At 48.6% G+C, this 26,542-nt stretch overlaps 10 protein-coding genes across 10 annotated transcripts; 7 read left to right on the top strand and 3 right to left on the bottom strand.

Moving 5' to 3' along the window:
• The first annotated feature begins 457 nt into the window (after positions 1 to 457).
• On the top strand, positions 458 to 1,446 carry EDB93DRAFT_108453 (ribosomal protein S7 domain-containing protein). Its single transcript, XM_041445843.1, has 6 exons — positions 458 to 610; positions 665 to 802; positions 857 to 962; positions 1,017 to 1,157; positions 1,211 to 1,312; positions 1,367 to 1,446. The coding sequence occupies exons 1-6, from the start codon at positions 534 to 536 to the stop codon at positions 1,406 to 1,408; spliced, it is 606 nt and encodes a 201-aa protein (XP_041301897.1). The 5' UTR covers positions 458 to 533; the 3' UTR covers positions 1,409 to 1,446.
• Positions 1,447 to 2,235: 789 nt separating this feature from the next.
• Positions 2,236 to 4,482, bottom strand: EDB93DRAFT_108400 (uncharacterized protein). The gene is made up of 5 exons (XM_041445804.1): positions 4,446 to 4,482; positions 4,223 to 4,390; positions 4,124 to 4,160; positions 3,318 to 4,057; positions 2,236 to 3,262 (listed from the first exon to the last, which is right to left on the bottom strand). Exons 2-5 carry the CDS (start codon positions 4,285 to 4,287, stop codon positions 2,467 to 2,469), a joined length of 1,638 nt encoding a protein of 545 aa, XP_041301896.1. The 5' UTR covers positions 4,288 to 4,390; positions 4,446 to 4,482; the 3' UTR covers positions 2,236 to 2,466.
• A 4,834-nt stretch (positions 4,483 to 9,316) lies between these two features.
• EDB93DRAFT_1051266 (uncharacterized protein) lies at positions 9,317 to 10,544 on the bottom strand (the record flags this gene model as incomplete). Its single annotated transcript, XM_041444686.1, has 2 exons — positions 9,317 to 10,035; positions 10,139 to 10,544. Coding segments are annotated over 2 exons (1,125 nt in total), but the record flags the coding sequence as incomplete, so codon positions are not given.
• Positions 10,545 to 11,497: 953 nt separating this feature from the next.
• On the top strand, positions 11,498 to 13,086 carry EDB93DRAFT_1256106 (uncharacterized protein; the record flags this gene model as incomplete). The annotated part of the gene is made up of 3 exons (XM_041453890.1): positions 11,498 to 12,603; positions 12,662 to 12,894; positions 12,962 to 13,086. 3 exons carry the CDS (start codon positions 11,498 to 11,500, stop codon positions 13,084 to 13,086), a joined length of 1,464 nt encoding a protein of 487 aa, XP_041301894.1.
• Positions 13,087 to 14,260: 1,174 nt separating this feature from the next.
• EDB93DRAFT_1108568 (uncharacterized protein) lies at positions 14,261 to 15,075 on the top strand (the record flags this gene model as incomplete). Its single annotated transcript, XM_041447853.1, has 5 exons — positions 14,261 to 14,351; positions 14,404 to 14,499; positions 14,553 to 14,742; positions 14,789 to 14,999; positions 15,052 to 15,075. 5 exons carry the CDS (start codon positions 14,261 to 14,263, stop codon positions 15,073 to 15,075), a joined length of 612 nt encoding a protein of 203 aa, XP_041301893.1.
• A 147-nt stretch (positions 15,076 to 15,222) lies between these two features.
• Positions 15,223 to 17,573, bottom strand: EDB93DRAFT_1243366 (rab-GTPase-TBC domain-containing protein; the record flags this gene model as incomplete). Its single annotated transcript, XM_041452133.1, has 12 exons — positions 15,223 to 15,313; positions 15,364 to 15,431; positions 15,486 to 15,540; positions 15,600 to 15,820; positions 15,872 to 16,043; positions 16,096 to 16,208; positions 16,319 to 16,420; positions 16,472 to 16,619; positions 16,641 to 16,766; positions 16,819 to 16,915; positions 16,969 to 16,992; positions 17,039 to 17,573. 12 exons carry the CDS (start codon positions 17,571 to 17,573, stop codon positions 15,223 to 15,225), a joined length of 1,752 nt encoding a protein of 583 aa, XP_041301892.1.
• Positions 17,574 to 17,962: 389 nt separating this feature from the next.
• EDB93DRAFT_1243365 (allantoinase) lies at positions 17,963 to 19,599 on the top strand (the record flags this gene model as incomplete). The annotated part of the gene is made up of 6 exons (XM_041452132.1): positions 17,963 to 18,162; positions 18,215 to 18,437; positions 18,486 to 18,557; positions 18,612 to 18,665; positions 18,714 to 19,385; positions 19,438 to 19,599. 6 exons carry the CDS (start codon positions 17,963 to 17,965, stop codon positions 19,597 to 19,599), a joined length of 1,383 nt encoding a protein of 460 aa, XP_041301891.1.
• Positions 19,600 to 19,992: 393 nt separating this feature from the next.
• On the top strand, positions 19,993 to 21,645 carry EDB93DRAFT_1243364 (uncharacterized protein; the record flags this gene model as incomplete). The annotated part of the gene is made up of 6 exons (XM_041452131.1): positions 19,993 to 20,192; positions 20,248 to 20,470; positions 20,524 to 20,595; positions 20,647 to 20,700; positions 20,756 to 21,427; positions 21,487 to 21,645. 6 exons carry the CDS (start codon positions 19,993 to 19,995, stop codon positions 21,643 to 21,645), a joined length of 1,380 nt encoding a protein of 459 aa, XP_041301890.1.
• A 111-nt stretch (positions 21,646 to 21,756) lies between these two features.
• On the top strand, positions 21,757 to 23,878 carry EDB93DRAFT_1181566 (pyridoxal phosphate-dependent transferase). Its single transcript, XM_041450667.1, has 8 exons — positions 21,757 to 22,221; positions 22,290 to 22,354; positions 22,412 to 22,586; positions 22,647 to 22,729; positions 22,778 to 23,119; positions 23,174 to 23,251; positions 23,308 to 23,405; positions 23,457 to 23,878. Exons 1-8 carry the CDS (start codon positions 22,053 to 22,055, stop codon positions 23,788 to 23,790), a joined length of 1,344 nt encoding a protein of 447 aa, XP_041301889.1. The 5' UTR covers positions 21,757 to 22,052; the 3' UTR covers positions 23,791 to 23,878.
• An 82-nt stretch (positions 23,879 to 23,960) lies between these two features.
• On the top strand, positions 23,961 to 26,305 carry EDB93DRAFT_1181563 (uncharacterized protein). The gene is made up of 9 exons (XM_041450666.1): positions 23,961 to 24,197; positions 24,270 to 24,330; positions 24,379 to 24,424; positions 24,472 to 24,578; positions 24,637 to 24,749; positions 24,799 to 25,062; positions 25,110 to 25,173; positions 25,222 to 25,840; positions 25,890 to 26,305. The coding sequence occupies exons 1-9, from the start codon at positions 24,040 to 24,042 to the stop codon at positions 26,099 to 26,101; spliced, it is 1,644 nt and encodes a 547-aa protein (XP_041301888.1). The 5' UTR covers positions 23,961 to 24,039; the 3' UTR covers positions 26,102 to 26,305.
• The last annotated feature ends 237 nt before the right edge of the window (positions 26,306 to 26,542 follow it).

Below are 26,542 nucleotides of genomic sequence, written 5' to 3'. Positions count from 1 at the left end.
GTCAGAGATAGAACACCGAATGCCCATATGGCATAGCCTGCAACAAGCGCCAAGATCAGACTTAAAGGCAATCACCCAGCCTGCACCGTCACGAGGTTGTATATATACGTACAACAAGAGAACATGATGTTGAGTGGAGCAAAGTCCTGCTACGACGCTCCAACATTAGATGGGTATTCCTCGCGCTGGACTTGAACCTTCAACCCTTGTCATCATATCTTGCGGCGCCAGGATACGATAAACACCTTGTTCAGAAAGTAGACATAATAGTATGGCATGACCATAGGATGTCATAACATGAATCCACGATCCACTCGGAGATGAGACGCATCGGCAGAACGGTTCGGTTGGAATCCCCGCAATGATCATAATCCCCGACATGACACGGGGTGTTGGAACTGTACAGTTCTCGGCCTTTGCCGGAGGGCTGGTGAACCTTATTCTTCTATAGTGGCACAACAGGAGCAAACAGCCGCTCATCGTCGCAAAAGGTCCAAGGCCACCTTACATCAAGATCCCTCAAGCACCTCAAAATGGCCACTACCCTTCCCAAGGACGTCTCAAAAATCGGTCAGGAAATTAAATTGTTTGGAAAGTGGGACACCCAGGAGTATGTTTGGATTTATCGGTGCATAATCTTTATATTGACGTGATTTCGGTCCAGTGTCGAAGTAAAGGACATTTCCCTCACGGACTACATCCAAGTCCGCCATGCTGTCTACTTGCCCCACACTGCTGGCCGTTATGCCAAGAAGCAGTTCAAGAAGGCACAAATGCCCATCGTCGAGCGATTGGTTGACAGGTGCGCCAAATAGATCCTTCCACGAAAATGTGAACGCTGAAAGTATGGCTATAGTTTGATGATGAAGGGCCGCAACAACGGCAAGAAGCTTATGGCTGTCCGCATTGTTGCACATGCATTCGAGATCATCCACCTCCTCACCGACCAGAACCCCATACAGGTCTGTCGGCCGAAAGTTGTTGTTGCACGACTCAAGGTGTTAATCAATACATAGGTTCTCGTTGACGCCATTGTCAACACCGGCCCTCGGGAAGACTCCACCCGTATTGGTTCTCAGGGTACTGTCCGCCGTCAAGCCGTTGATGTCTCACCCCTGCGGAGAGTCAACCAGGCCATCTCCCTCCTAACTATCGGCGTAAGCATACCACGACCTTTATAATTATCCTCACTCAATTTCCTCGGTATCAGACGCGGGAGTCTGCCTTCCGCAACGTAAAATCCATTGCCGAGTGTCTCGCTGATGAACTCATCAACGCTGCCAAGGGTTCCTCCAACTCGTACGCCATTAAGGTAAATTAAATGTCTTTGACAATTGATCACGACCTCATTACCGCCCATTAACAGAAAAAGGATGAGCTCGAGCGTGTTGCCAAGTCTAACCGGTGAAAACTGCTGCTCGCGTACTTGGGTCTGGGAGGACTCGTGCAATCCGAGTGCGACTGCTGTGGGCTTTCTGGATATTCACTTTTTCCGCTTCATTATCAACGCTGCGCTCATGCTGCACTCATGCTTCTGTATGTGTATGTTAACCTCGATGACATTATGCATGCACATGATTCCGCATCCCTGATGAGTCAACCATATGTCACATAGAATGGTGGCTGTTATGTTATAGGAACGTTCCCACAGCAACAGCGTTTGAACACTGCCTAATTCCATTTGAACCCGTCACAACTGGTATCTCACATGGATCGGACCTTGGGCCTGATCACGGAACTATTCTGTGCGCGCTCCAACCAAAATCCAGGAAATTGAATTAGGTGTACAAAAACAAAGTAATTCTCAACCCCAGGATCCAATGAGATATACACCCCATGCAATCTGATGGGGCGCGGGGTCCAGACCGTCTCAGCCTCGAGTGTCCTCCTGTCCTTGACAGCACTCGTATAATAAGTAGAAGTACATATGTACGTTTTATCTCCTTCAACAAACAGGAAAACAGAACCGCGTTGAGAGGACGAGAGCCGTATAGATCGGGATAAATACAAGGAATGAGAGGCCAGGTGCTAGATGCGGTAGGATGATGGCGGTGACGATGCAATTAGCACATCCTCTCATGCCGATGAACAAGAGTCGACAGACCAGCGAGGCAGTGACGGTACGGAAATGAACGGATCTCGGCAGGCCACTGGGCCAGGATATCCATGACAAGTGATATGAGTAATAATACAAGTTTGATCTAAGTTGGGAGCGCTAAATGCACTGGGCTGCAGCAGGATGCTACGAGAGGTTGGATGAGGTCGCTAGAGCGTAGGCAACGTCAGTTCGAGGAAAGCTGGCGTGATAGGGCGAGAGATCCGGAAGGCTTGAAAACCTTCTCCGCAATGAAATTCGAGAGAATCAATCCAAAATTTTCCGTGGATTGCAAGTAAAATCATGACTCCAGATGATAATGCCGACAAAAAATGAGAATCGCGTGGAATGGTATGGCCTCTTATGGCCTGCTACCGGTGCACGGACGCATGTCGGGATGAGTCGCCTGTTATCGGTCCAGGAGCGGGTTTGGGAACGACACCGGCAAGTCCGAGATAGCCAATGTCCCGGCCGAATTCCTTGATCATGGCTTTACCCATCAGGCAAACCCAGCCGAGGCCCTCTCCAGTTACACACTGGCCAGGCCAGAACAGTTCCCCTTCCTCATCCTCGATATCAGGTTCGTGTTCTTCGTGCGCAGTCAGACTCGAACTCATCATCCGGGCAAATGTCGTGGGATAATGCCGTGCCAGTATGGGCAGGGTCAGAGTGCGTTGAGCAAACTCCATACAGTACCCTGCGGCCATGACGCCACCGGATAGCTCCTTGACGTTAAACGCGAGCGCGGGATTAATGGTCGCTGTTGCCTTGGAGGCTGCTTCGACCATGTTGTAGCTCGCGCTTTGTCCTTTGGCTGTCTGAGGCAAAAGACCATGCATATACTGTGGGAGTGCGGTAGAAATCGGAGGTGCTGAGCGCGAGGGAAGAGGCGAATTGACCAGATTGATACCGCTGGATGTGTTCACACTCGGAGTGCCGCTTGCACTGTTGTTTATGGGCGTAGAATTTGCACTATTGATAGGAGCTATGCTTGCGGGGGAAGGAAGCATTGGTGGTGTGGGTTGTCCATCCGCTTTCTCCGCATTACTGCTGAGGATCATCATCTCAGCCTTCATTTTGGCCCATATGCGTTCCATGTCAGGTTCTATGACCGTCTTTGCTGAAAAAAAGAACTTTCGCCCGTGGATGAATCCTTCAATCATCCAGCTGTGTGCGTTAAATGCGTAAGCAGAACAGAAAACCATAGTAAGGGGGTGCTTACATCAAGCCCAAGAGGGCTTTTTCACGATCGCCAATTGTATCGAGCTCAGCGATCCATTTGTTTTTACACCACCCAAGGAATGCCTCGATGGTAGCCCAAGTCTCACGGAAGCACGATTTCCTGCTGAAATCCTTGCTCCACAATGAGTAGGTGAAGCATACAAGTGCGTCTACGAGCTCGAGCCGGGCTATGAGCCCTCCATGCTTATGATAAGGAGAATTTGGAGGCGGGGGGTTAGCCAGTGGACGGTACTCCTTGTGCGTAGCAGGATATGTCGACCAGAAGCGAGCATCGCCTGAATACTTGAGCATTCTACCATACTTGTGATATATATCGTGCATTTCATCGAAGGAGGTGAGTGCTGGACGTCCGCGCCGCGGACGCCGCACAGGCACAGTGGTTGATAGAACCGCAGGCGCCGGACCCCGGGGCGTCACGGCAGTGGTATCTTCTCGTACTTCTCCATCCTCAGATGGCTCTGAACGCAAGTTGAATGAGGGAACTGCATTCGAGGACCTGAGCGGTTGCGAAGGAGGAGCAGGAGGTGGGTGGTAGTGATGATGGTGATGTGATGAGGGCTTCTCTGGCAGCCCGTTAGTTCTGGAACGTTTGACGACGTCATGTTCTTGTGAGGATTCGTGCTTTCTCTTGATAGCCGGTGCGGTAGGGGAGTTTGACCGGGATGCTGGGGGTGAGGGAGGAAGGTCTGGCGGCAGCGGTGCTGCAAGAGGACCCAAGATCTACGATGGTACGAAGAAAGAGTTTAATTATCTCGAATAAATTAGTGAATTGAGAAGTTGAATGACCTCAAGATTCTTCAAGAGTTGCTCTCTCGACCATCTGCTGGAGAGATAGGATGACGAAGGGTGAGAACTGAGGAGCATGAGGCAAAGAAGTTGAATTACCGTTTCTTCATCTTTTGGAGGGAAGTAGAGGACGAAGACGATGAGGAAGACGATTGGGAGAGCATTGGGAGTGATGGTGTTAGTGGGAAGAGAGAAAGCAGTGGCCAGCGCAACAATGGCTGGTAAGTTTGGGTGACCCGCTAAGACGGAAGCAGAATTTGGTAATGCCTTGCCAGGTCACAGCGCTTATAGCTTTCATTCTTCATTCGAAATCCAAACCAACCTGGCCTTTTTTTTTGATTTTTTTTTTGATTCATTCTTCGTTACTGTTTTGTAGTTGTAAATGGAGGTTTACTAGTACTTTTCTACTCAGTATTCAGTGGACGTGTTGAACGGTTGTCGTCCGTGGTGCTCATTGGCATGGGGCCTGGCATGCATAGCCTCCGTTGGATTGTCTAATATGCCACTCGGTCCCATCAACCATGTGCCTACACCACCATTCGGGATGGACATTGACCGACTCTCCCGAGGACAGCGTAGGGCGTATCCAACTAGTGATACCGCTCTGTACGGCGATAGGGTCAGCGAGAGAACAAAATCGACGGCACGTTTATATATCCACAGCCAACACACGTTGATTCAGATTCAGCCGGCTTCCATATGTGACGAGTCTTCACCCCAAGTTTCGGCTTAGGAAAGGCTGAGACCAGTTTGCCAAATTTGCGAGGACTAAGGTTCCATGCTTGGCCAGAATGCCACGCCTTTCGCGCCCCTCACTGAAACTATGCTCAGGAACAAGGTCTCTGATATTTATATTACAGTTTAATTCCCCAAGTTTCACCACAACATTCAAGTTACATAAATTTCCCCAATTCCGAACTAGAGGGGGTTAGCAGCTGCCTCATCTTCGTCCCTGCACTCGACGGTGTGTGTGTTAACGCCGCCAAGGAGTGGCAATTGGCTATCCAAACCTCGCTATTCTCCCGCGGCGGTAGGTTGATCGAAGTTCACTCGTGACTTCATATTATGAATGCTCCCGAGAGTCTAACCTTGCAAACACATTTCAAAATGCACCTTAGAATGCTTTCGGGAAAATACTTGAAACCATCGTCGGGTAATCCTTGAACAATCTGTAAGTTAGCACCAAGTGCGGGCCACAATGAATAACCGGACTATCGCCGCTGGCCCACCAGTCGTACCAGGAGCTCTTGTATTTCTCAACGTTCATTCTCCGGACCGGGGATTGGCAGGTGCACCGATCCTCCAGAGTGCAGCACATGGTTTCGTCCTAGGGGTATACTAGTTCTTTCAGTTGCTGCAAAACGGCGTATTCAAATACCTCCCATACCTGAACCCCAATGAAGTCCTGATGGACTTTGATCGCCAAGCACAGCTGTTAGAACCACGGTGAACTGGGTCGCTAGAGTTGGTAAATGCGATCATGGCGTATTTATGCAGAGTCGTGGGATGTTTTATCCGCGGTGCCGGAAACCACGCGTGGTTTGTCGGCGATGCAGTCGTTAATCTCAACCATCCATCGATGAGCATGAATGTCTGCGTACAACATCCCTTGCGTCTTTGAGCACTGATACTATGGCCATATGCAGGGTGCAGAAATTGTGACCAATAAATGGTTTGATATATCAGATCGAGTCGGTGAATTTTAATACTCTCAGGGGGTCCGCGGATAAAAATGGCCATCGCGTCAGGTTATTTTGGACCCCGGCGTTTGGCCCCATCGGATGACATTGCCGTTCATAACGCCTAGCCAATTCGCTCGCGCTAAGCCGAGCAATGTACATGTCTCCCTGAGCTTCGCGGGCGATCAAATTCTCGAGCGTCATACGTTGAGGTTACATACATCTGTGCATGTAACTTGACGAAGTCAACGAGGATTGTCATATCTGTATACGTTTGCGTGATATGAGTCCAATGGAGCTGTGGCGTGAATGGAATGGGGACTTATCATTATTATCACCCACGATTCGGTCCTCGTTTCCCCGGTTCGAACACAAAGCTGACGGCGTATATTCTTATCTTCTGGCTTTATCAGCGTCGACATAAAAAGGTATTTGGTTCCTTCGCCACTCCGGACTAGTGAGAATACGTAGCACTCAGACTTCCATTCTACGAAGCGTGCTAAACCGAGGCGAAGAGTCGCATGCCAGTAGTAACGCAGGTATTGAAAGAGACAGACTTGAGAATTTGAAACCAACCCAATCGAGAAAGAGAATCGCATGCCTCGTGATCCAGGACAGGAATTCGAAGTAAACGTAACTCGCTCTTCTCCGGGGCGCGACAGCGGCATGTCACCGCCGGCTTATGAGGGGCGAAACAACATATGGATGTCAGGGCAGACATATGTCAGAATCAGATGTCATCGTGAATCCAGCTTGGAATAGGGACAAGCTCGCTAAGAATGTTAACCTTGATTACTAGGAGTTTTGCCGTAAATCAATATGTCGCATGATAGACCGTCTGAACGCTACTCTGTCGAACCATAGGAAGGCCTGGCGAAACGTTTCTTATAAAGTCCGGTGTTGCGATAGTATTACATCGTGAGAGTCGATGTTTTAGCGCAGGAAAGGACGAACGTTCATAAGGGTATCTGGGTTTGCGGAGTAGCCGACGTTCCAGGGAAGGTTGTGTCAGCGGGAGGTGATAATGAGGACGAGCCCAGCAATAGGAACTCGTGGAACGGCTTCGAGACACCATGGCATTTCATGCCCGGCACGATACTGTGACGGGCGGTGGTTGGGATGAGTAATAATGAATTAATAACTCCCAATCCATACTCTTATCCTGAAAAAATACAAATGCCGTAAGCGATCGAGTATATCAAAATGGAGAGGATCTCGCTCGTAGAACCAGATAGCGGTGGCCAGAAGTTTCTGTACGAGCCCATCTGACGATCGAGCTCATTGTCTTCACGGTCTAATGAGAGTGGCCCTGCATGTAGTTAGAATATGCCACTAGGCCATCTGAGGGTAAAACAAATACCATGACCTCATCGTGACGATAGGGAACGCGATACTGATAACCTGAGTATACGCATGCTGTATGGCGTGCCGAGAACGTGATTTCTTGTTCGAGGCATCTTGGCTAACACAGGGACTTGATGAGGTAGCGATAGCACCGGCTACGACTATATCCTTCAAGGCAATGCTAAAACGGACTCGGAAATAACCAAAATTCGCGTAGGTCCAGAATGTAGAGACATCCTGTATCGTTGAAATGGAGCTCTCCTTCGGGGTAGCAGGGAAATGGAACGCCGCAGCGTGACAGGCTCAAGGAGGAAGAATTGAGCATGCAGTATTGTACCCGCACACCACGACCTCGAGGCGCATATACCTCAGCAAAGCTGGAATCCACGGTAGCTCTTTAAACCCATCAGACTTAGAGTCCCAGTGTGGGATCCGGGGATATGTCGGGCACAGAATCCGCTGGTAATATTTCGTGCGCGGCATGGACCGCCGCATTAATATCGACGATCGACCATCCCGGCGGATATCGCTAGCAGCATAAGGATAGTCCAGGACAGCCGCCCAAAATAAACTCCTTGGCTGAAAGAACGTAACAACCCCAGAGTTAAAAAGATGGATTACGTTCCAAACCTGCTGTGATGAAATGTCAGACCCCGATCAAAACGACAGACACATACTTACATTCAAGTCTAAGGTAGTATCGATGTCCAAACGCCGAGGAAGCTAATTTCAATGCGGCCTGGAACGAAGCAATAAAAAGATACTATTGCAATTGCCAATTGAATTTGATGATCGTCAGGGGAGAGCATCGATGTAGTGCATCCGGGCTCGGTGTAACTTGGTCAGACTGCCGCCCGCACATAACCGTTACACCAAAAGGTGAGATACTGGAAGCCTAGATTTCAGTATCAGCAACGGTATAGGTACTGATTATGGGAAATCAGGTAAGCTGGCGTGCTTACACCTGGGAGTGTCTGCTGTGATCGGGATCATCGTCATCGTGGCTATCTGTTGCAGTGCAGCACGTCGGGTGGCAGTCAAGTCGCAGTATAAATCATACGTGAATGAGCCATTAGCACATTCATGTCCAGTGTAGATCCTTGCAGATGATCGCAGTCCATGACAACGAAGGCACATTGGTGGAGGAGAGAGCTTGGCATGTGAAACGTGACAACAAACTTCCACGCACGTGACTCGTCACACCGCGTATGTCACATTGACGCGTAGGCACGATTCATGAGCAGATTCGTTTATATCTTGGCACAACATGAAAATCAAGAAAATATGATATACACCCCTCTCAGTTCAGCAGGTGTGCAGCCTGAGCTCCGGCTATCTATAGCTAACAGTCGTAGTAATAGTACATATACACCAGTATCCCCCCTGTCACCATAAGGGCGATCGAGCTCGTCAAGTACACACCTGCTGGTGATGTGATGATACACAAAGAACAAGGCGAGAAAAAAGGAATGAAAAAAAAAGTGATGATAGTGATGGAGGTGACAATGGTAAAAAGTAGAAACGATAGCAGTACGACAACAAGTGATGGGGTCTTGCCCTTGACAAATCCAGTAACTGAACGAGAGAAAAGAAAATTGATCAGAAATAAAGAGAGAAAGAGGGAGATGAAAAGAAAAGAAAACGGGGAGATGATGGTGAGAAGACAGGAAAAATGAAAATGACGATAATAGGAAAAGAACTGATGATGCAACAACTTCTCAGTCCTGAAAATCGATGATAGTACATTCTACACATTCATTCATTCAGATCCTTCCTTCCTTCCTTCCTTCCTTTCGTTAATCTTGATCCGATGGGCCAGATTATCTTGACCTGTGACGAGGCGCGATACTTGTGCGATATAATGTGATGTGATATGATGTGATTGTGCGGTGTGCTCCGGAACTCGATGCAATTCGTGATATGATGATTCGGTCCTCCAGTGCGTTACAAGTTCATTGATGTGTTGAAAAAAAGAATCTGCGCCAATCTAACGCCTGCGCGTCCTCGGGCGCGAACGTGACTTTGGTTTAGGCGCAGGAGGTGGGGGAGTAGCATCTACGTGCTCGCCGCCTTCCTCAGAATTGGTATTGGTCGAGTTGGTCCTCTTTGGTGGGGCCCTGGACCTCGGCTTTGTACGAGAAGCTGAAGTGCGAGATCTCTTGGCGGGAGCAGGTTTCTCCTCCTCAGCTTCTTCCTCGTCTCCCTCCTCCTCGCCGGTATTGTCAAGACGCTTCACGGCCTTTTCTGTACGGCCCTTCTTTGTTTTTTCCTTGTCTGGCTCCTCCTCGCAAACAGTGCTACTTCCAGCGCTTTGAGCGCCTTCCACGGATTCTGCCGACAACTCCCGCGAGTGAATGCGCGTGAGAGTAGTCGCCGAAGACGCCGGTGAATCACCTTTCTTCCGCTGACTTCTACGCGGCTCTGGTGAGACAGATTTCTCAGCATCCTGTGCCGACACAGGCATCTCGACGAGCTCGCGCTTGGCCGCGCGCGTCAACATAAGTACCATTTCCGGTTCCGGTAGTTCAGTGGCTGTTTCGACCTCATCAGGCACGTCCTCTGTCTCCGGATTATCAGGATGGGAGAATTCTTCTAGTTTCCTCGGAGTCCTGGTAGTTGTGACAGTTCTGCGCGTCCTTGCACGCTTCCTGGGTGGAGGAGGGATGAGGAGATCATCGTCATCATCTTCGATGACTTGTTCTTGGATCATGGTGGGCTTGCGCTTGCGCAGACTCATGCGGGTTTCGCTTTCAGATGGGACGTATGCGGCGTACCAGGGTTGTGAAGATAGGGCACTAGCATAGGCGTGTTGAAGTGAACCAAGAATCCATAGATTGTCCTGGATGGCTATCCATCCGATGGGCGAGATAATGGGAGTGGGGGTGGTATCTGAAGCAGATGTTAGTATGGGTCACACTGAGTGCAATGAAAAGTAGAATCGATGGGTATCAAAGCGGGACCGGATGAAAGGTAACATGTCAAGTGGACTCACCTAGTACGCTCTGTACAATGGCTGCGGTGTTCTTCTTCTGTTCCTTATTCCAGAAGACCCAATGTGCAGGGTGCATCGGACGATAGAAGACGGCTAGAGCAGCAAGCGCTAATACTCTACTGTCGCTTGGAAGCTCAGGTGCGGCAGGAGGTGCAATGGTGGTAGCGGTGAGGAATTCGCGGACGGCGGGCAGCATGACAGTAATGATGCCGTTTGCGAGGACGCCGGGTGCCACATGTAGGGGATGTAGAGATGACTGCTTTGTGGGTGGAGGTGGGGTGGAATCTCTGGAGAGGACATGGAGAGGGTCATACCGAGGAAATACAGGCTTTGGAGGAGTGCGAGGTGGTATGGATGGAGTATTTTGTGGGCCATCTGGACGGATTGAGGAGATTGGGAAACGAGAGGGATGGATTGAGTAGTCGAGATGTATGGGATTTGCTAGATTGTTCATTGTTATAGCGAGGACCTCGCGATGGCGAGGATAAGTTTGAGGGCGAGTGGACAATGATTGAATGTGAGGACATGAAGAATCTACTATAGCTGGCATTGTCATACTGATGGGTATTACCAGGAGCGGTGAGAGCTGATGGTAGACTAGATTTAAATGTTGAAGAGGGCTGAGTACACGCGATGAAAGGATGGTGTCAAGAGTCAAAAGGCTACAAAGCCAATTTAACGTCAGAGTGAAAGTAAAAGTGAATGCAGGGCTATTACTTGGCTCACCGCGCCGGCTGCACTCCACGCCTCGCACATCTTTCCCATTTCAGTTACATCTCAAGAAACACGCGGCGGCTAATTCCCACAAAAAGATAATCACACCACGACCTCTCAAAGTACTGCCATGCCTATGCGACATAGGACTACCTACTATTTGGGTTTCACCGCTAATCTTATCAAATCCTCATCATGATCAGCTCCATCGGACCAAAACTTTCAATCATCCATCCATAGATCGGAAGAATCATAATATTGATCAACTCAACATGCTGCGATTGGTGTTAAGAGGCCTCATCAATATTAAATCCAAGGGTCTCAGATCTCTAGGTCAAAGGGCAATTTACTCGGCCGTAACGTCAGCGCGTACGTTACCTTGCAAAAATTCACAAACTGAACTGACTTTTGTGCACCTGGTTACCTTATAGTACTTATCGTCAACCATCTTCGTACAAAAAGGACATCGATAGGTTTGCGGCAGCCCTGCCCATCCTCGAACCCAACCAACTTAAACCTCGAGGAAACTGACAGGCCGCCAAGAACCCGATTACCAAAACGAGACTATCGGGCACAGCCGCACATAACTCATGCTGCACGCGACACGCACTGGTCACAGGCCAAAGCTGCTTCCATCTGGCCTCCATGGAGCAAGAACATGTGTCGTCTCCAAAATCAGAGCCGCCCCCTGGCATCGTTCCTCGCTTTGTCAGGAGTTTAAGCAAGGCCAGCGCTACAACAGAGCAATCACCCTCAACCGTTCATGTAGGCGCCGAGCCTCGAGCTTCAAGTTTACCATCCTCCGCATCACAAATTTTACAAGCAAAGTCAAACACCATAGACAAGTTATTGAAATATGCACGCAAGGCGAAGAGGCCAGGTTTTCCTCCATCCTCCTGGCTCGTGGAGGAAGGCAATCAAGCTCAACAACCGATCACTCCCACTGCTGCATCCCTTCATGCTTCCCCCATTATTGATGATGAGATTCAGGAGGCAGGCAGCAGTGCGACTGTTGATGCGATTCAATTTGATGGCGGTGGAGAAGTCGGAGTTGAAAGCGAACCACCAGAGCCTGACACTCTCGCTCGAAGAATTCAAGCTATGATCGCATCGCTGCCCTCCGTGCCATCTGGCCTACCCACTTCTTTCCCCCAGTTCTATACTACACCCTCTGGAACCCCAGTCATAGATCCCAATGACAGCCCTCCCATCTCTTCCCCAGGATTTTCTGACTCAAAGTTGACGACATTCCTCACTTCATTCTCCGTCATGAATGGGTCAATCGATCGTGGGAGAGAGTCGGTCTGGTCTGTGTTAGACCGATTGCGATCCCCTATAACAAAGAGGGATGGCTCCGCTGAGTCGAACGCAGTGGAACCGCGCACTGGCGCGGAGTATGAAGATGACAATGGATCGGTCATGATGTACGGGCCTTTAGAACCCACCGAGGACTCGGAGATAGAGATCGCGCGCTCAGAAATTGTCTCACTCAATGGAGATGGAGAAGAGATCCGCACACCCCAGCTGACTTTCGTTCCCCTTCCATCAGAGTCAATCGAACAAGTTCTCGCCCAGAGCGAGAGTTCGGGCACAGGGAAACAAAGGGCGGGCCATGAGCAGGTTCCATCCAGCAGCAGTGTCGAACCAAAGGACATGACTACTGTTGCCGTAAGCGAACCAGTTGAATATCGTGTCTGGCTCCCATCTCCTACAAAAATATCTGTTCAAGCGATGTGGTGGGGATTCCGAATGTAGGCATTTTTTGCTGATATACTCGTATACCTTCAAAGCTAATGTGGGTGATCTCAGTTACCTTCCGCCTCCTGTGCTCGATGCTCTCAACGATAAACAACTTGAAGCTGCGAAACGCGCTGCCATGATCACAACCGCGCTGAAATGGCTACTGGATCATTTACCCATCTCGCTCATGCCGCCGCAGCTGCGCACCTCGATGAGTATTCTCCGCCGACTTGTACCATACCTCGGCTACATCGGAGGTTTCATTGCTTGGAGCTGGTCAGCAGTTAAAGTTTTTGATAAAGGTACGTGCTATTAATCGACGTCACTGAATTCTAACTGATCATTGTCACAACGTTCCATCAAATCTAGGGTACGGAGTGGTTCTCACTGCCACTTGGCTCCTTCCAATCGCCCTCATACCGGGAACGTGGGAGGCGACCGACTTTCCAGCGTTGCAGGCGGAACCCCAGACCCCCGCTTGGTCGAAGTACTAGCACGAATTTTGTTGTTCAATCATGATGCTTTTTGGACTTGCAATTTGCTACACACAAGAACGTTCTGTATTGTTATTGATGGGTCTGTAGAGCTGTATGTGTCTTGTGATGTGTGTTTTGAATTACCCGTACTTATACAATCTAACGGGAACTGCATTTGCTACAACATTAATTACCAGAGTTCAAGTCCATCAGAAAATCCAATCGCATTGTGCCGGTGATCTTTGATTGCTTCTGCATATGAATACTGATGCTGTTAGCTAAAGCGCAGGATTACTACAGTCCACAGCAGGCCTTTTTTACACCCGATATGGAAGGTACTGTGTCTTCCATTACATGTTCGAAGATTGTCGGTTCTCTGGAAATGAATCACTTCCTCGAAGATACGAGCACGTTTAAACTGCGTGTACAGTTCACGAGAATCACGACAGCCGGACAACGCACGATCAAAATTTTATCGACATCATCCTGTATCGTCCGAGGGAGGGACGGATGGACACATGTCGGTGTCCACCATGACTTGCTGATCTTTCTGTATTAGCAGTGCCCTGAGCAAATACTTTTAATTGATCAATTGCGTATCCCAACTCACAAGTGCAACGTCAATCGATAAATCGAATATTCAGTGAGGTCACGATGTTACGTACCGACGAAACATCAGCTAGAGCGAGACCTGGGATCCGAGATAATCATTGAAGTAGGGTGCAATGTCAGGCAGATGGGGAAAAAGGTGCATCTAAGAAAAAAGACACCAAGTGTTAGAAGTTCCTCGTGTCAGAAGTAGAAAATGAGGTGTAATAAAGACCAAGTTGCTGTCGGACCATTTGGCATATCTCTTCAGCAAGCTTGCATGGAGCCGTCGAGTAGCGTAGCATGAATGATACATTGCCCGAGTGATGTGGACGCTTGGGTAAGTTAGGACGAGGCATTCAAATTGAACTGTACATAGGAGGAGTGAGCAACGGGCGCAGTGTTAGAAAGTAAGACGGCTCCACGGGGTCTTCAATGCTCGTAAGTGACGTATGTAGGATCCGAAGACGAATAACTTACAGATAGTTCGGGCAAAGTTCGGGTCTAGTTTAACCCCTGTGGTTCAGAAGTCTGACGTCATCCGACTCAACTGTTGCCTACATAAACCCCAATCCTTTCCGTCCCCCTTCGCTTCACCTCAAACATGTCTGATTCGAACCAAGAACAAGCCCGTCTCGACCCTTACTCCACCATTGCAGAGAGCAAGAATGTCACTCTTCAGCAGAAGATCGCAGGTACGCATCCCGTTTCACGAATACCTGGTTCATCCCACTGACGACTCGTTAGATTTGCACACTGTCATAAAGACAGCAAAGATTGGAATGCTCGTCACCCGTGACGTAAACGGAAACCTGCATTCCCGAGCAATGACCCCTGCTAAACGTACGAATCCAATCCTCGCCGCATACCATTCTTCATTATGATACCCCTGTTAGCATTCAGCGACACGCAGCTGAACCTCGTGTTCCTCGCGAACAACGTGACTCACAAGTTCGATGACATCGAAAACGATGCGCATGTCAATGTTAGCTTCTGTGATTCATCCTCCACAGACTGGGCATCCTACTCCGGTAGAGCCAGAGTGACCGAGGATCAGGATCTGATCAATAAGCTTTGGTCCCCAATGTGCGTTTAATTGTATTATGCATTGGCATATTTTAACCGAGTACAGCCTCACCGCCTACTTCGGCGACCTGAAAGATGGTGTCCACAAGGGCGACAAGACTGACCCACGCGTCGCCGTGATCGAGGTCGTTCCGGATGAGATCAAGTACTGGATTACGAAGCACTCCTCTCCGGTGCGTTCAGCAGAAGTGGCTTATGCCGCTGCCACAGGCAAGGCAACGGCTCCCGGAGAGTCGGGTTTCATCAGCAAAGAAGAGGTCAGTTTTCACATGAGTGAAGAGTCGATCCTAGATTAATGTTCGTCTGCAGGTTCAACTTGCGCAAGGACTTTAAAAAAAAATCGAAGTATGTTTTTCGGCCGTCATAATTGTACTACTACCCTGTCAGAGTCTGCCCTGTAGTGGTATCAGAATTTTTGTTTCAACACTTGTACCGAGGAATTTAATTCGTGTGCATGTCCTGTGAATTCCAATTTCTGAATCATAAGGGGCGACTTCCCCTTCTAGCCAGAGGAGACGACAATCGATGAGATGACAAGGAGTCTTGATTCTCGTGCATGGCCTCGGCGTAACTGTCGCGGATTTCAGAATCATAGCACAACGGAATAGGAAAGTACTATACAGAAGTTTGTATTTAACCAGTTCTTCTTCAAGCTCTTCGTTTCGTAGCCGAGACATTACAAGCTGGTTCTGAACGACCGCGTGGTCAATGTATGAACTGATAAAGTTTGGTTTACGGCTTACAAGGATTTCAACATGGTCTGCATTTAATTGCGCCATATTCGCATCAAGTTCTTTCCTGTGATTGCAGTCCACACATTCAAAGATGGTCAGTTGTACTTGTCAACGAGTACTCACAATTGCGCAGACAGGGTGCGATTGTTATTTCGCAACCTATCTATCTCGATGGCATGTGCATCTCGGGTCCGAACAAGGTTCTCATACTCGTGTGAGTAAGTGTCCAACATGAATGGCGTGATTTTCACAGAGATAGCGTCCAGCACGAACGCGTCTACATCATACTTAACGCTCTTATCGGGACCCGTGATATGGTCTTCAGATGACTCCAAAGACTCGATCTATCAATTTCACTGTGAAGTAGAGTGGAATGATAAAACGACTCGACCCACCTTGTACCGATCAAAAATGTTGTTCTTCAGAAACGCGAGGATGTCATCAAATTTGAGGGTAAGTAGCTCGTCTTCATTCTTCTGGAGCAGCACGATGCTGAATGCAAAGATGGCTTCTATACCACTGGCCAAACAATTGTCGTATATCCGGACTACAATTTCTAGTGGAAACCTGAAGTCCCAATACTGAGTTAAGCCGTACGTCATGAAAGTTGCAAGCTTACCGATAGCTGAAGAGCGTTAGAAACCACTGCGAGCAGAACATGCTAGATTTAATGCCTTGTCTAAGGAAATGAACGTGGAGCACAGGTAGTAGTTCTTCTATCAGTCGATCGAACTGTTGTTGCTTGAGACAAGTGACTGCAGATCAACTGAGCAGCATACCTGGTACTAACATCAGAGAATGAATGTGAGTGAAAACAGGTGCTGTATTGGATATCTACATACAAGCCGGAGTTGCAGTTTAGGCATCTCTGGGAGGAAATGACCCCGGAGATCATAAGAGTGCATCAACCTCACGAGGAGTGAGAAAGCCTCTTCGTCTGGCATCTAGGTCGTCAAAAGTAAAATCAAATTGAACTGGAGCAACAAGAACCTCACATTGAGAAGAAGTACTGCTACAACGAAAGGAAGACCTTGACAATAGCCAACCTGAGGGTCGTACAATGAGTATGCTTTCAGAACGTTGAAAAGATGTTCTTGGCCGATGCCCTGTCCATCGGTAAAGAAATTGTGGTGAGGAAAGGTTCTGTAGAGTGGAGGTCAAGACAAGAAGATGGAGATCCAAAAAAAATCGAGCCTTCCGAGATCTCGCGTGATTGCTTTTTCATGAGGACTGGACTCCTTGAGGAGCGAAAGGTATGTATTCTCTAGCTCAGCGTCCTTTGACGCTGCCCTGCCTCAAGCGCCTTATCAGTGGTGGAGCTGAGTATCATGAAGCACCGTACATTAATTGCCACATCATTCCACGAAGTGCATCTGGAATCCCTTTCTCGATCGCTTTGGCTAGCTTTTGAGGATTCGAGGCTGCGAAACCCTGATAATCTGCGACGGGATAAATAACGAATACAAGATCGCTTAAAAATTTGGCACATCACCTGAGACGACGGCTCCCCAGAAAGCTTGTGCCGGTGTCAGAATTGAAAATTTGTGCATAGTCACTCTTACCCCAGTCTATGCCTCCCTGTTCAGATTCTGTTGCCTCAGCACGTCGCTCGTTATGAAGGCGCAAGAACTCTTCGTGGAGTTTCTGCTGCCCTTCTCCAGTACTCCGCAATGCTTCTATACTGCCTTCATCGCGGGTACCCTGTGATCCGATACGCGCAAGAATATTATTTCCGGGGGCAGATGGTATTGTTATTGTCGAAGCAGACTTTCTATGTGAGAAATGACGTAAGGAAGAGAAGGTTTTTGAGGACGTCGATGAAATAGTCGTCCTGCGATTTAGCTTCTGAGTCGGAAGCGTATCGTCCGTGGTTGCCTCGGTGACAAGGCTTGTATCTCCTGAGAGAGGAACAGTCGAGAAGCTTGGATCGTCATCAAGGATTACATCGTTATAGTCGGACTCCGCGATAGATCCTCTTGGGGAAAGCTCCTCGTGTGTTGGGCCCTTGGGGGAAAGTAAGGTATCGAGAGGTGAAGGTGGATCCGGTTTTGAGGCTGCCGCAACAGAAACATCGTGTCCGGTACTTCCGTCTGACATTTGAACAGATTATGCTAGCAGATGGTACATGGGTATCAAACTTAGTGAACGTACAAGGCTTGTAAACCAATAATCCGGTCAAAATCCGGTTCCAGATTGTCTTCGGCCTTCTCTGATATGCGTTGTCACGTGACTCTCGCGACAAAACAAGTTCGAAAGTCAATCAGAACTACTAGTACTGCCATGTGCGTCTTTCAAAATTCAATGTGACGAGGCCTTACAACCCCCATAAATTCAAGACACTCGCAATGCTTTAGTCGCGAGCATCCTCAATTCCCGTCATGAACCCATACTTCATCGCGCAGTTACTTCCCAAGCTGAAACGGTCTATTAATGTAATCGTCTAAAAACACGACAGCATCTGTAGCCCATCAGCTAGGCAGGTTATCATGCTTCTCACTGTGACCAGTCGTAACGTATTGCTTCCTGATTCTGATCTGCCACGACCTGCGACGATCAATGTTGACATCAGGACTGGCAAAATAATAGAGGTCCGCCTGCAGTACATTGGCAATGGGGCGTGCAGGAAAAACGGGGATCTTCACTTCGTTGATGCTGGAGATAAAGTTGTTCTTCCTGGGCTGGTCGAGTGGGTGTCGTTGCTCGTTGCAAAGCACGATTGCTGATTGTCATAATGACAGCGCTCATGTTCATCTAGAGGAACCCGGAAACCAAGACTGGGAAGGCTTTTGGACCGGCACACAAGCCGCAGCTGCTGGAGGCGTCACCACTCTAATTGATATGCCTGTCGATTCAAGTCCGCCCACCACCACATCTAGGAATCTTCATATCAAACGTCGTTCTGCTCGTGGACAGTGTTGGGTAGATGTTGGATTTTGGGGAGGAGCAATTCCTCAGAATGAAGTAAGTGCACCAGCAGATCTCAGCGCGCCAGATGTTCATCGTCTACAGACCGAATTAGGGCCCCTCTTATCCGCTGGCGTCAAAGGCTTCAAGTGCTTTTTAATTGATACGGGCATTGAGGTAATTTAAAGCCAAGATTTTGTGCATAAATATGTTTATGCTCACTTCACACAGGAATTCCCTTGCGTTTCTGAGAGCGACCTTCATAAGCACATGTCCCATCTCCAGGTAGGGCGTTGTCGAGCACAAAAACAGTGACTATCCTCTAATTGACAGCATTTTTCAAAGAACTCTGTCATGATTTTCCACGCGGAAATGCAGACCGCTTCTTCACCAGCCCGACGCCAGCTTAATCCAAGGTCATACCAGGAATTTCTCTCCTCGCGCCCTAAGGAGCTTGAGGTAGATGCTATCACTCTCATTGCTCGCCTTCAAGCAACGTACCCCTCAGTTTCCTGTCACGTAGCCCATCTATCGGCCGCAGCCGCCTTACCCATCATCCGTGCTGCCAAGGACCGCGGATCAAAGCTTTCCGTTGAAACTTGTTTTCACTATCTATGTTTATCAGCAGAGGACATCCCGGATGGTGCAACCGAGTACAAATGTACCCCTCCGATTCGCGAGGACTCTAACAGAAATCTCCTTTGGGACGCTCTTGTGGATGGTACCATTGATTGTGTAATCTCCGATCACAGTCCTTGTCTCGTTGAGATGAAGGGGCTTGAACATGGCAATTTCATGGAAGCCTGGGGTGGTGTCAGTTCTCTAGGCCTTGGACTAAGCCTTCTATGGACGGAAGGAAGGAAGCGAGGCATCTCACTTGGGCAGATCGTCCGTTGGATGAGCATCAAAACTGCTGAGTTAGCGGGACTGTCAGATACAAAGGGCCAGTTGAAAGTGGGACATGATGGCGATTTAGTGATATTGGATCCGGAATCGGAATTCAAGGTGAATTCTAGTCCTGCTGCTGTTCCCGTGGCGATAGCTGATCGAGTGATAGGTCTCAAAAGAACATTTGTATTTCAAGAACAAGCTCACCCCATATGAAGGCATGACTTTGAGAGGCCTCGTGCACAAAACATTTGTCCGTGGTAGATTGGCTTACGATTCGGCACTTCAAGATGGTTGTACAGGTCTTCAACCTTCCGGAGAGCTGCTATAGGTACTTGCGCCACAACTCCTACTTGTGTGCAATGTGTTGTAGACTGGGCAGAACTTTGCAGTCTCGAATTTGCGACAACTTGTGTTAGTTTGGTGATTGTCGAAAGTCCTTGGAATTACACTATCTGAGTGCAGGCTATATATGACGGTGAACTTCCGGTCGAGCAGACCAATAGAAGAAAGACGATAACTGATTAGACTAGAGCCCAGCATATCGAACATTTGCCAACCAGCTGGGCTGGGCATCTAGTAGTACGAAGTAACATTGACTACTATGCACATTGCAGTACATACGATGTGAGTGTCCATTCACCATTTATTTGACATATTTCAAAGCACATTCATATCTTCAGTCGGTCACATGTCGCTATCAGTTGAACCTTTCGATAAGACCATGAGCAACCAGTCCCTAGTTGTGACTAGCCGAAATGTCCTGCTGCCCGGTTCAGATGAGCTGCAGCCAGCAACGATCACGGTAAACATCGACACTGGTAAGATCACAGGCATCCAAACAGTGTACACAGAACACAGTCCGGGTGGAGAGATAACATTCATTGATGCAGGAGAAAAGTTTGTTCTTCCAGGACTAGTCGAGTGAGTGTCTTGTCCCCCATCCACATGAGAGCCTGTCATTTGAATGCATTTTTAGTGCCCACGTTCATCTAAACGAGCCTGGTCGAACGGACTGGGAAGGCTTTTGGACCGGCACGCGAGCAGCTGTAGCAGGAGGAATCACCACGGTCGTGGACATGCCGTTAAACTCTATACCGCCCACGACCACTTTAGAGAACCTTGAGATCAAGCGACAAAGTGCACAAGGCCAGTGCTGGGCCGACGTTGGATTTTGGGGTGGTGTCATTCCAGGGAACCAGGCAAGCTGCGCGTTTGAGACTGACTGAGGAGAACAGCTCATACTGGAATAAAGGCGGACCTGAAACCATTGGTGGCTGCTGGAGTAAAAGGATTCAAGTGCTTTTTGATTGAAAGCGGTGTCGAGGTTGGTGAGATATTGGGTCCTATCATTCAATGACCCATGACGTTTTTCCAGGAATTCCCTTGCGTCTCAGAGCATGATCTCCATGCACACATGCAAGAGCTCCAGGTCAAATTGCATATGAGGATCCAGTGAGCTACTAGCTAACTTTTGTGTCTGATAGGATCAATCGACTGTGCTGTTGTTCCATGCAGAACTTGAGAGTGACTCCTGCTCAGTACAAAATCACGAAGAGCATGATCCAACAGCATATCAAACCTTCCTCTCCTCTCGCCCTCAAGAACTTGAGGTCAACGCCATCTCTTTGATTACCATCTTGCAAGAGAAATACAGCTCCCTTCGTTGCCACATCGTCCACCTATCCGCGTCTTCCGCTCTTCCTATTATTCGTGCTGCGCGTTCTCGTGGGTTGAATCTGACGGTGGAAACATGTTTCCATTATTTGTGCCTCTCAGCGGATGACATACCACACGGCCGACCTGAATTTAAGTGTTGCCCGCCTATTCGTTCCGAATCGAACAGAGATGCACTGTGGGAGGCATTGATAGACGGTACCATCGACTGTGTGGTATCTGATCACAGTCCATGTGTAGCAGAGTTGAAGAAGTTCGAGGAGGGAAATATCATGACCGCCTGGGGAGGCATAAACAGTCTCGGCTTCGGCCTTAGCCTTCTATGGACCGAAGGTCAAAAGAGAGGCGTTAGTCTCGGTCAGATTATTCGCTGGACAAGCGAAGAAACTGCGAAACACGCCGGGCTTTCGTCATCGAAAGGGCGGTTATCAGTGGGGCATGATGGCGACCTCGTGATCTGGGATTCTGCAGCCGAGTTCAAGGTATATTCTAGACACTTTCGATTTTGCCGAGTCGTTCTTTAACGTCAACTTATCGTCAGGTGTCAAAGGAACATTTCCACTTCAAGAACAAATTCTCTGCGTACGAAGGGATGGTGCTAAATGGAGTTGTGCAGCAGACGATTTTACGTGGCCGGGTGATCTATGATAGGACGGAGAACGGCTTTGATGGCCTTGTTCCTATTGGCAAGCTCTTGTGATACAGCCATGATTAATTTGTTATGCCAAATACGATATCGGAGCGCCGTCTTTTCTTTGATCATATAGCTCCGAGCGTATAATTATAACCCCTAAGCATGTTATTGTAATATGTAAGTACCCCAGGGTCGCGTCCTCGACTTCGTCTCTTAAATTTGGGCCACCACGATTTTACTACGGACAGCAAACATGCCTGTTCTTAACAGAGTGTTTACACACACAAGGGCCATAGGCAAATCTGGCGTCACCAAATGTTCTGTCACCGTACCTCCAGTGATTCGGTAGACATTTCACGCCTCTGTGCTTGCTTTATTACGTTACTAATCCACGCCACGACCACCACAGAAACGACCATGCCCAATCTTGTGTGCGCATCGCCTCTGCAGGTTGCATACCACAGTCGCGAGCGATGACTACCTCTGCTGATTCCCTCGTCGCCTTTGGACAACGACACGTCACCAGAGGCCTTGGCCGCCTCACAGAAGCTGTCATGACGAAGGGTGAGGGTTCGTACGTGACCTTTGAGGATGGGCGTAGGATGTTAGATTTCAGCTGTGGTATCGGTGTGACAAACCTTGGTAAGTAGCCACGCGCTCCACAGTAAATCACTCGCTGGAACTTCCGTGATGATACGTAATAACACCAGGTCATTGTCACCCCAAGGTTTCCAAAGCTGCAGCAGATCAATGTATGAACATCGTTCATACTCAAGTATGTTCTAACTTCCCAATGCTGTTTGAGATAAACTCATCCTTGGTGCTTTTCTAGTGCAGCATCTCATTCCATGGCCCTTACTTGCGTCTCATCGAGAAACTCCTTCCGATCATGCCTGATCCCTCTCTTGACTCGTTCTTCTTTTGGAACTCAGGTTCTGAAGCCATTGAAGCCTCCCTCAAGATGTCACGGCAAATTACTGGTCGGCAGAACATCATCTCCATGCAGGGTAAGTTGATGGCGAGTACTCGCGCAACGAGGAGCTTATGAATAACTTCTGCCATCACAGGCGGTTATCATGGTCGAACGTTTGGCGCCATGGCCGTTACAAGGAGCAAGACGGTCTATAGTGAAGGATTCTTTCCATTGATGGTAACTTTAATGTTCAGGACATCTGCGACTGCACTAACATCATCGTAGCCTGGGGCATTCGCCGTACCGTTCCCGTACTGGCACCAACTGGGATTATCAATCAATACGAGTGAAGAAGAGCTAGTCCGACTCTCGTTATATCAACTAGAACTTGTTCTCAAACAACAAACAGCTCCCAGGGACACAGCTGCAATCCTCATTGAGCCTGTACTTGGAGAGGGTGGTTATGTACCAGCACCTGCATCCTTCCTCAAAGGATTACGTGCCGTCTGCGACAAACATGGCATCCTCCTTATTGTAGATGAAGTGCAGAGTGGATTCGGTAGGACGGGCAAGTACTTCAACGTTGAATATAGTGGTGTCCGACCCGATATTCTGATAATCGCAAAGGTACGGTAGATTGTTGGATGAGTTATGGTTCATTGAATCATTGATTGAACGTAGGGCCTTGCAAATGGATTCCCATTGAGTGGTGTAGTCAGCAGGAAGGAGCTTACAGATAAGCTAGTGCCGGGTTCCATGGTTAGTTCATCTCTACTAGCCCGCGTTTTCTCGTCCCGTTGATAACGCATTTCAAGGGAGGTACATATGCAGGCAACGCTGTATCATGTGCCGCTGCGGTGGCCGTCGCTAACGCCTTCCGTGAAGAGAAGGTGCTCGACAATGTCTCTGCTCGGTAAGATCACTACATAAGCGGTCCACACTTCTGTAGTCTCACAGTTTCTAGCTCGAGCGAACTTTTGGCATCGTTAAAGTCCCTCCGTGATGACCCAGAAGTAGGAAGCATGATCGTCGACGTCCGGGGCCAGGGTTTGATGATTGCTGTCGAGTTTGCATCCCCATCGTACTCTCCAACAGATCCCGCGCTGGTTTCATCTGCACCGAAGAATCTCGCAAGTCGTGTGGCGAAACGCTGCATGGAGAAGGGGCTTTTGATTCTCACAACTTCATTATATGAAGTGATCAGGTTCATACCGCCTCTTAATATCGCACAGGACGATTTGCAAAAAGGTTGTCATATATTTGCGGAATCAGTCAAGGAGGTTGTCCGAGAAGGTTAAATAGTTGTCCTTTTGTACCAAATTTTGTAATGCCATTCGTCGAACGCAATGCGTTTGTATTTGGAAGGGGCGCCAGCTCTATCCCTAATTAGTGCTAGTGGTCGCTGACATAAGCATCACAGAAGCCTCGCGCCCTCGCCGAGGCAAACGCTATTTATTCCGAGTAAGAGCGTGAATGACAAGCTCATCATCAAACCGTGGCTCAAAATCGAGGTCGACGTTCTCCGCAGTCTCTGTTTACTAGACGTCATGCTATTCCATGCTGTGTTACTTCATGCCCTCCTCTTTGTGTTCTCGAACCTGATGGGTTCAGCCTACGGGTATATCCCAGCGCAGCCTTCCAACGTCACGAGCCAGGTAGATGGCATGAATGCATCGAGATTGATTCTTCAGTGGTACCCGAACGGGTGAGATTCGCCAGCGCGCTTTATTTTTACATTCTGAGCTGCTCCGTTTGGTTTCTTGGGTTGCATTCTTAGCTCGGATTGGGAGTACGTATCCTATCAGCTCGTGGGCGCAGGTAGCAATGGTACCACTAAGGTACATAGGCATTCATATGAGCTGACTGCAATCTCATTCTTTTAGCAGGGGGCCCTCGTACACTTCACTGAGAGTTTAGCGATGAACGAGACCAGTAAGCGTGCACTCTGTATCCACTCGATGAGATGCTCATACAGACAGCAACTACCCCTTGGATAGCCCTGGTATCATGTGATGCTAATTCGACAAACTTCTCTGAAGAGGTCGACATATTTACAATGGCAAATAACGCAGGCGCTCAATCTGCTGTAAGAACGTTCGATTGCTTGTATGTTGATAATTGCAATTTCAATTCCTTCATCGCAGCTTCTGTATTCTGTTTATTCCAACACCTGCATCATCAATCCAGAGTACGCTGATCCCGCTAATTTTGACCAAGTCTTCGATATATTTTCAACCCAGTCGACATCGGTTTCGAGGTGAGTTTGATTGCGCATGCTTTTGTGTGTCTGGTTTACGAGTCCCTAGAAATATTCAATACGAGTTCGGACAAGGCGGAGGCACGAATCTATCTATTTATGGGAATTTCGATGCAGCTACGTTGAATGCGTCCGAAGCAAGTATCAACCAGTCTATAAACTCGGGCTATGCTACCGTTCCCGGCTATCTGCTTGCAACCTTGCAAGCTTGGAATGCGACAGGAACTAACTCTACGGGGACAAGTGGCAATAACAATGGGTCCACTGGCTCGACTACGAATCAAGACAGTAAAAAAGGGACAGGTTTTACAATGTAAGAATCGTATTTTGATTTATAGGCGAATTCTGATTACGTTACAGGATCATCCTGTATGCTATCACAGGCTGCGTTTCAACTCTATTTTGCATCGTCATCATCTCAGGGGTATGTTGCCTTGCACTATTCATTATTCTTAATTCAAATATTGTTCAGGCAATTAGGGCTATACGTCATCCCGAGAGATACGGTCCCCGGATTGCGAATGGTGACCTTGGGGTTACACGCGGCGGGAGCCAGAGTCGAGCCAGAGGCCTTGGACGCGCCATTTTGGACACGTTCCCTATCGTGACATTCGGCACTGTGCCGGATCCTACTTATCCACCTCTCAAAGACGCTGAATCGCCTCCAGTGGATGCTGATACAACACCGCAACAGTCGAGTGATGCAGTGGAGATGGGCACCATCTCTGGTCAGGCAGTCCAGCAACCATCACAATCAGTGAGAAGGACTTATGAGAGAGACATTTCTACTACTGTTGCCACAACAAGCGAACATGGTCGGGAGGACGCGCAGTCCGATGCACGAGCTATACCTCGGTTGACGCCTCTACAACTACGCGCTAATTCCGAAGCGCCATCATCTTCAGCACGGGATGTCGATCCGTTAATGCCAGAGGCAATCGGACGTGAGACATGTCCCATCTGCATCGTTGACTTTGAGGAGGGTGATGAGCTAAGAGTATTACCTTGCGAGGGAAAACATCGTTTCCATCAGACGTGCGTTGACCCATGGCTTTTGGAGCTTTCTGGTTCTTGTCCACTGTGTCGACAAGGTGAACCTTGCCTTGCCAGCTTGAGATACCTCTTACTAACGGATGACAGACTTTTACGCTCTTGAAGCGATGTTGTCAGGGCACACGGGTGATCGTGACGCTTCTTCTGTGTTTCCTTCCAACCGGCGTGCCAGCCAAGCGCCCTCGACCCAACAAAATCGCTTTTCACGCTATTTACGATCCGCACGGCGACACCGTGAACGTGGAGAAAATGATGCTACAGACCCGCCTATGTCCACAACTGTTGACCATCCGCTATGACCCCTTTAGATATTTACCCGTATTTATTTTTCACCGAGATCAAGTTGTATACATAGCATAGATCCCTGTATCGTACGAGCCTTTGTAAGGTGGGCGAACCTGTACTACATTCCCGAATTTATATTGCCAGCTGCAGTACGTCTTCGCGATTGGCCACAACCTTCCAACCGGCACATCCAGAGGTGGATGTCTCTTGGCCGACACTGGGCAAAGAATGCCTTAGAATTAACTGGTCACGAATCTAACACCCTACGTGCAATCTAAAGCTAGTGCGGGATTTCAATGTACCCCTCAGTCACTGAATCGGTTACTCTGCCTTCACAGGCAAGCAATGCGTGTCCTACCGCAGTCAGCTTGAGGTTTGGCAATTCACTGCCTGGTTTTATGTGCTGTATACATGGCCGAATGCCAAGATACTATATGTTGATCAGGAGCTGCACT

Source organism: Suillus bovinus, assembly GCF_016758785.1.
Source record: "Suillus bovinus strain UH-Sbo-P2 chromosome Unknown EDB93scaffold_111, whole genome shotgun sequence".
In the NCBI taxonomy this organism is placed as follows: Eukaryota; Fungi; Basidiomycota; class Agaricomycetes; order Boletales; family Suillaceae; genus Suillus; species Suillus bovinus.
The sequence above is the reverse complement of the archived record's forward strand: the minus strand, read 5'-3'. Positions and strand labels throughout refer to the sequence as shown.

What these genes read in the sequence shown, in the direction of transcription:
- EDB93DRAFT_108453 (XM_041445843.1), top strand. Translation starts at nt 534, where the DNA reads ATGGCCACTACCCTTCCCAAGGACGTCTCAAAAATCGGTCAGGAAATT. An exon ending in CCGACCAGAACCCCATACAG is followed by an intron (nt 963 to 1,016) that starts GTCTGTCGGCCG and finishes ATCAATACATAG; the next exon opens with GTTCTCGTTGACGCCATTGT. An exon ending in CCAACTCGTACGCCATTAAG is followed by an intron (nt 1,313 to 1,366) that starts GTAAATTAAATG and finishes GCCCATTAACAG; the next exon opens with AAAAAGGATGAGCTCGAGCG.
- EDB93DRAFT_108400 (XM_041445804.1), bottom strand. Translation starts at nt 4,287, where the DNA reads ATGCTCTCCCAATCGTCTTCCTCATCGTCTTCGTCCTCTACTTCCCTC. An exon ending in AACTCTTGAAGAATCTTGAG is followed by an intron (nt 4,058 to 4,123) that starts GTCATTCAACTT and finishes GTACCATCGTAG; the next exon opens with ATCTTGGGTCCTCTTGCAGC. An exon ending in AAAGCCCTCTTGGGCTTGAT is followed by an intron (nt 3,263 to 3,317) that starts GTAAGCACCCCC and finishes TAACGCACACAG; the next exon opens with CTGGATGATTGAAGGATTCA.
- EDB93DRAFT_1181566 (XM_041450667.1), top strand. Translation starts at nt 22,053, where the DNA reads ATGACTACCTCTGCTGATTCCCTCGTCGCCTTTGGACAACGACACGTC. An exon ending in TGAACATCGTTCATACTCAA is followed by an intron (nt 22,355 to 22,411) that starts GTATGTTCTAAC and finishes GTGCTTTTCTAG; the next exon opens with TGCAGCATCTCATTCCATGG. An exon ending in GAACATCATCTCCATGCAGG is followed by an intron (nt 22,587 to 22,646) that starts GTAAGTTGATGG and finishes CTGCCATCACAG; the next exon opens with GCGGTTATCATGGTCGAACG.
- EDB93DRAFT_1181563 (XM_041450666.1), top strand. Translation starts at nt 24,040, where the DNA reads ATGCTATTCCATGCTGTGTTACTTCATGCCCTCCTCTTTGTGTTCTCG. An exon ending in CAGTCGACATCGGTTTCGAG is followed by an intron (nt 24,750 to 24,798) that starts GTGAGTTTGATT and finishes ACGAGTCCCTAG; the next exon opens with AAATATTCAATACGAGTTCG. An exon ending in GCATCGTCATCATCTCAGGG is followed by an intron (nt 25,174 to 25,221) that starts GTATGTTGCCTT and finishes AATATTGTTCAG; the next exon opens with GCAATTAGGGCTATACGTCA.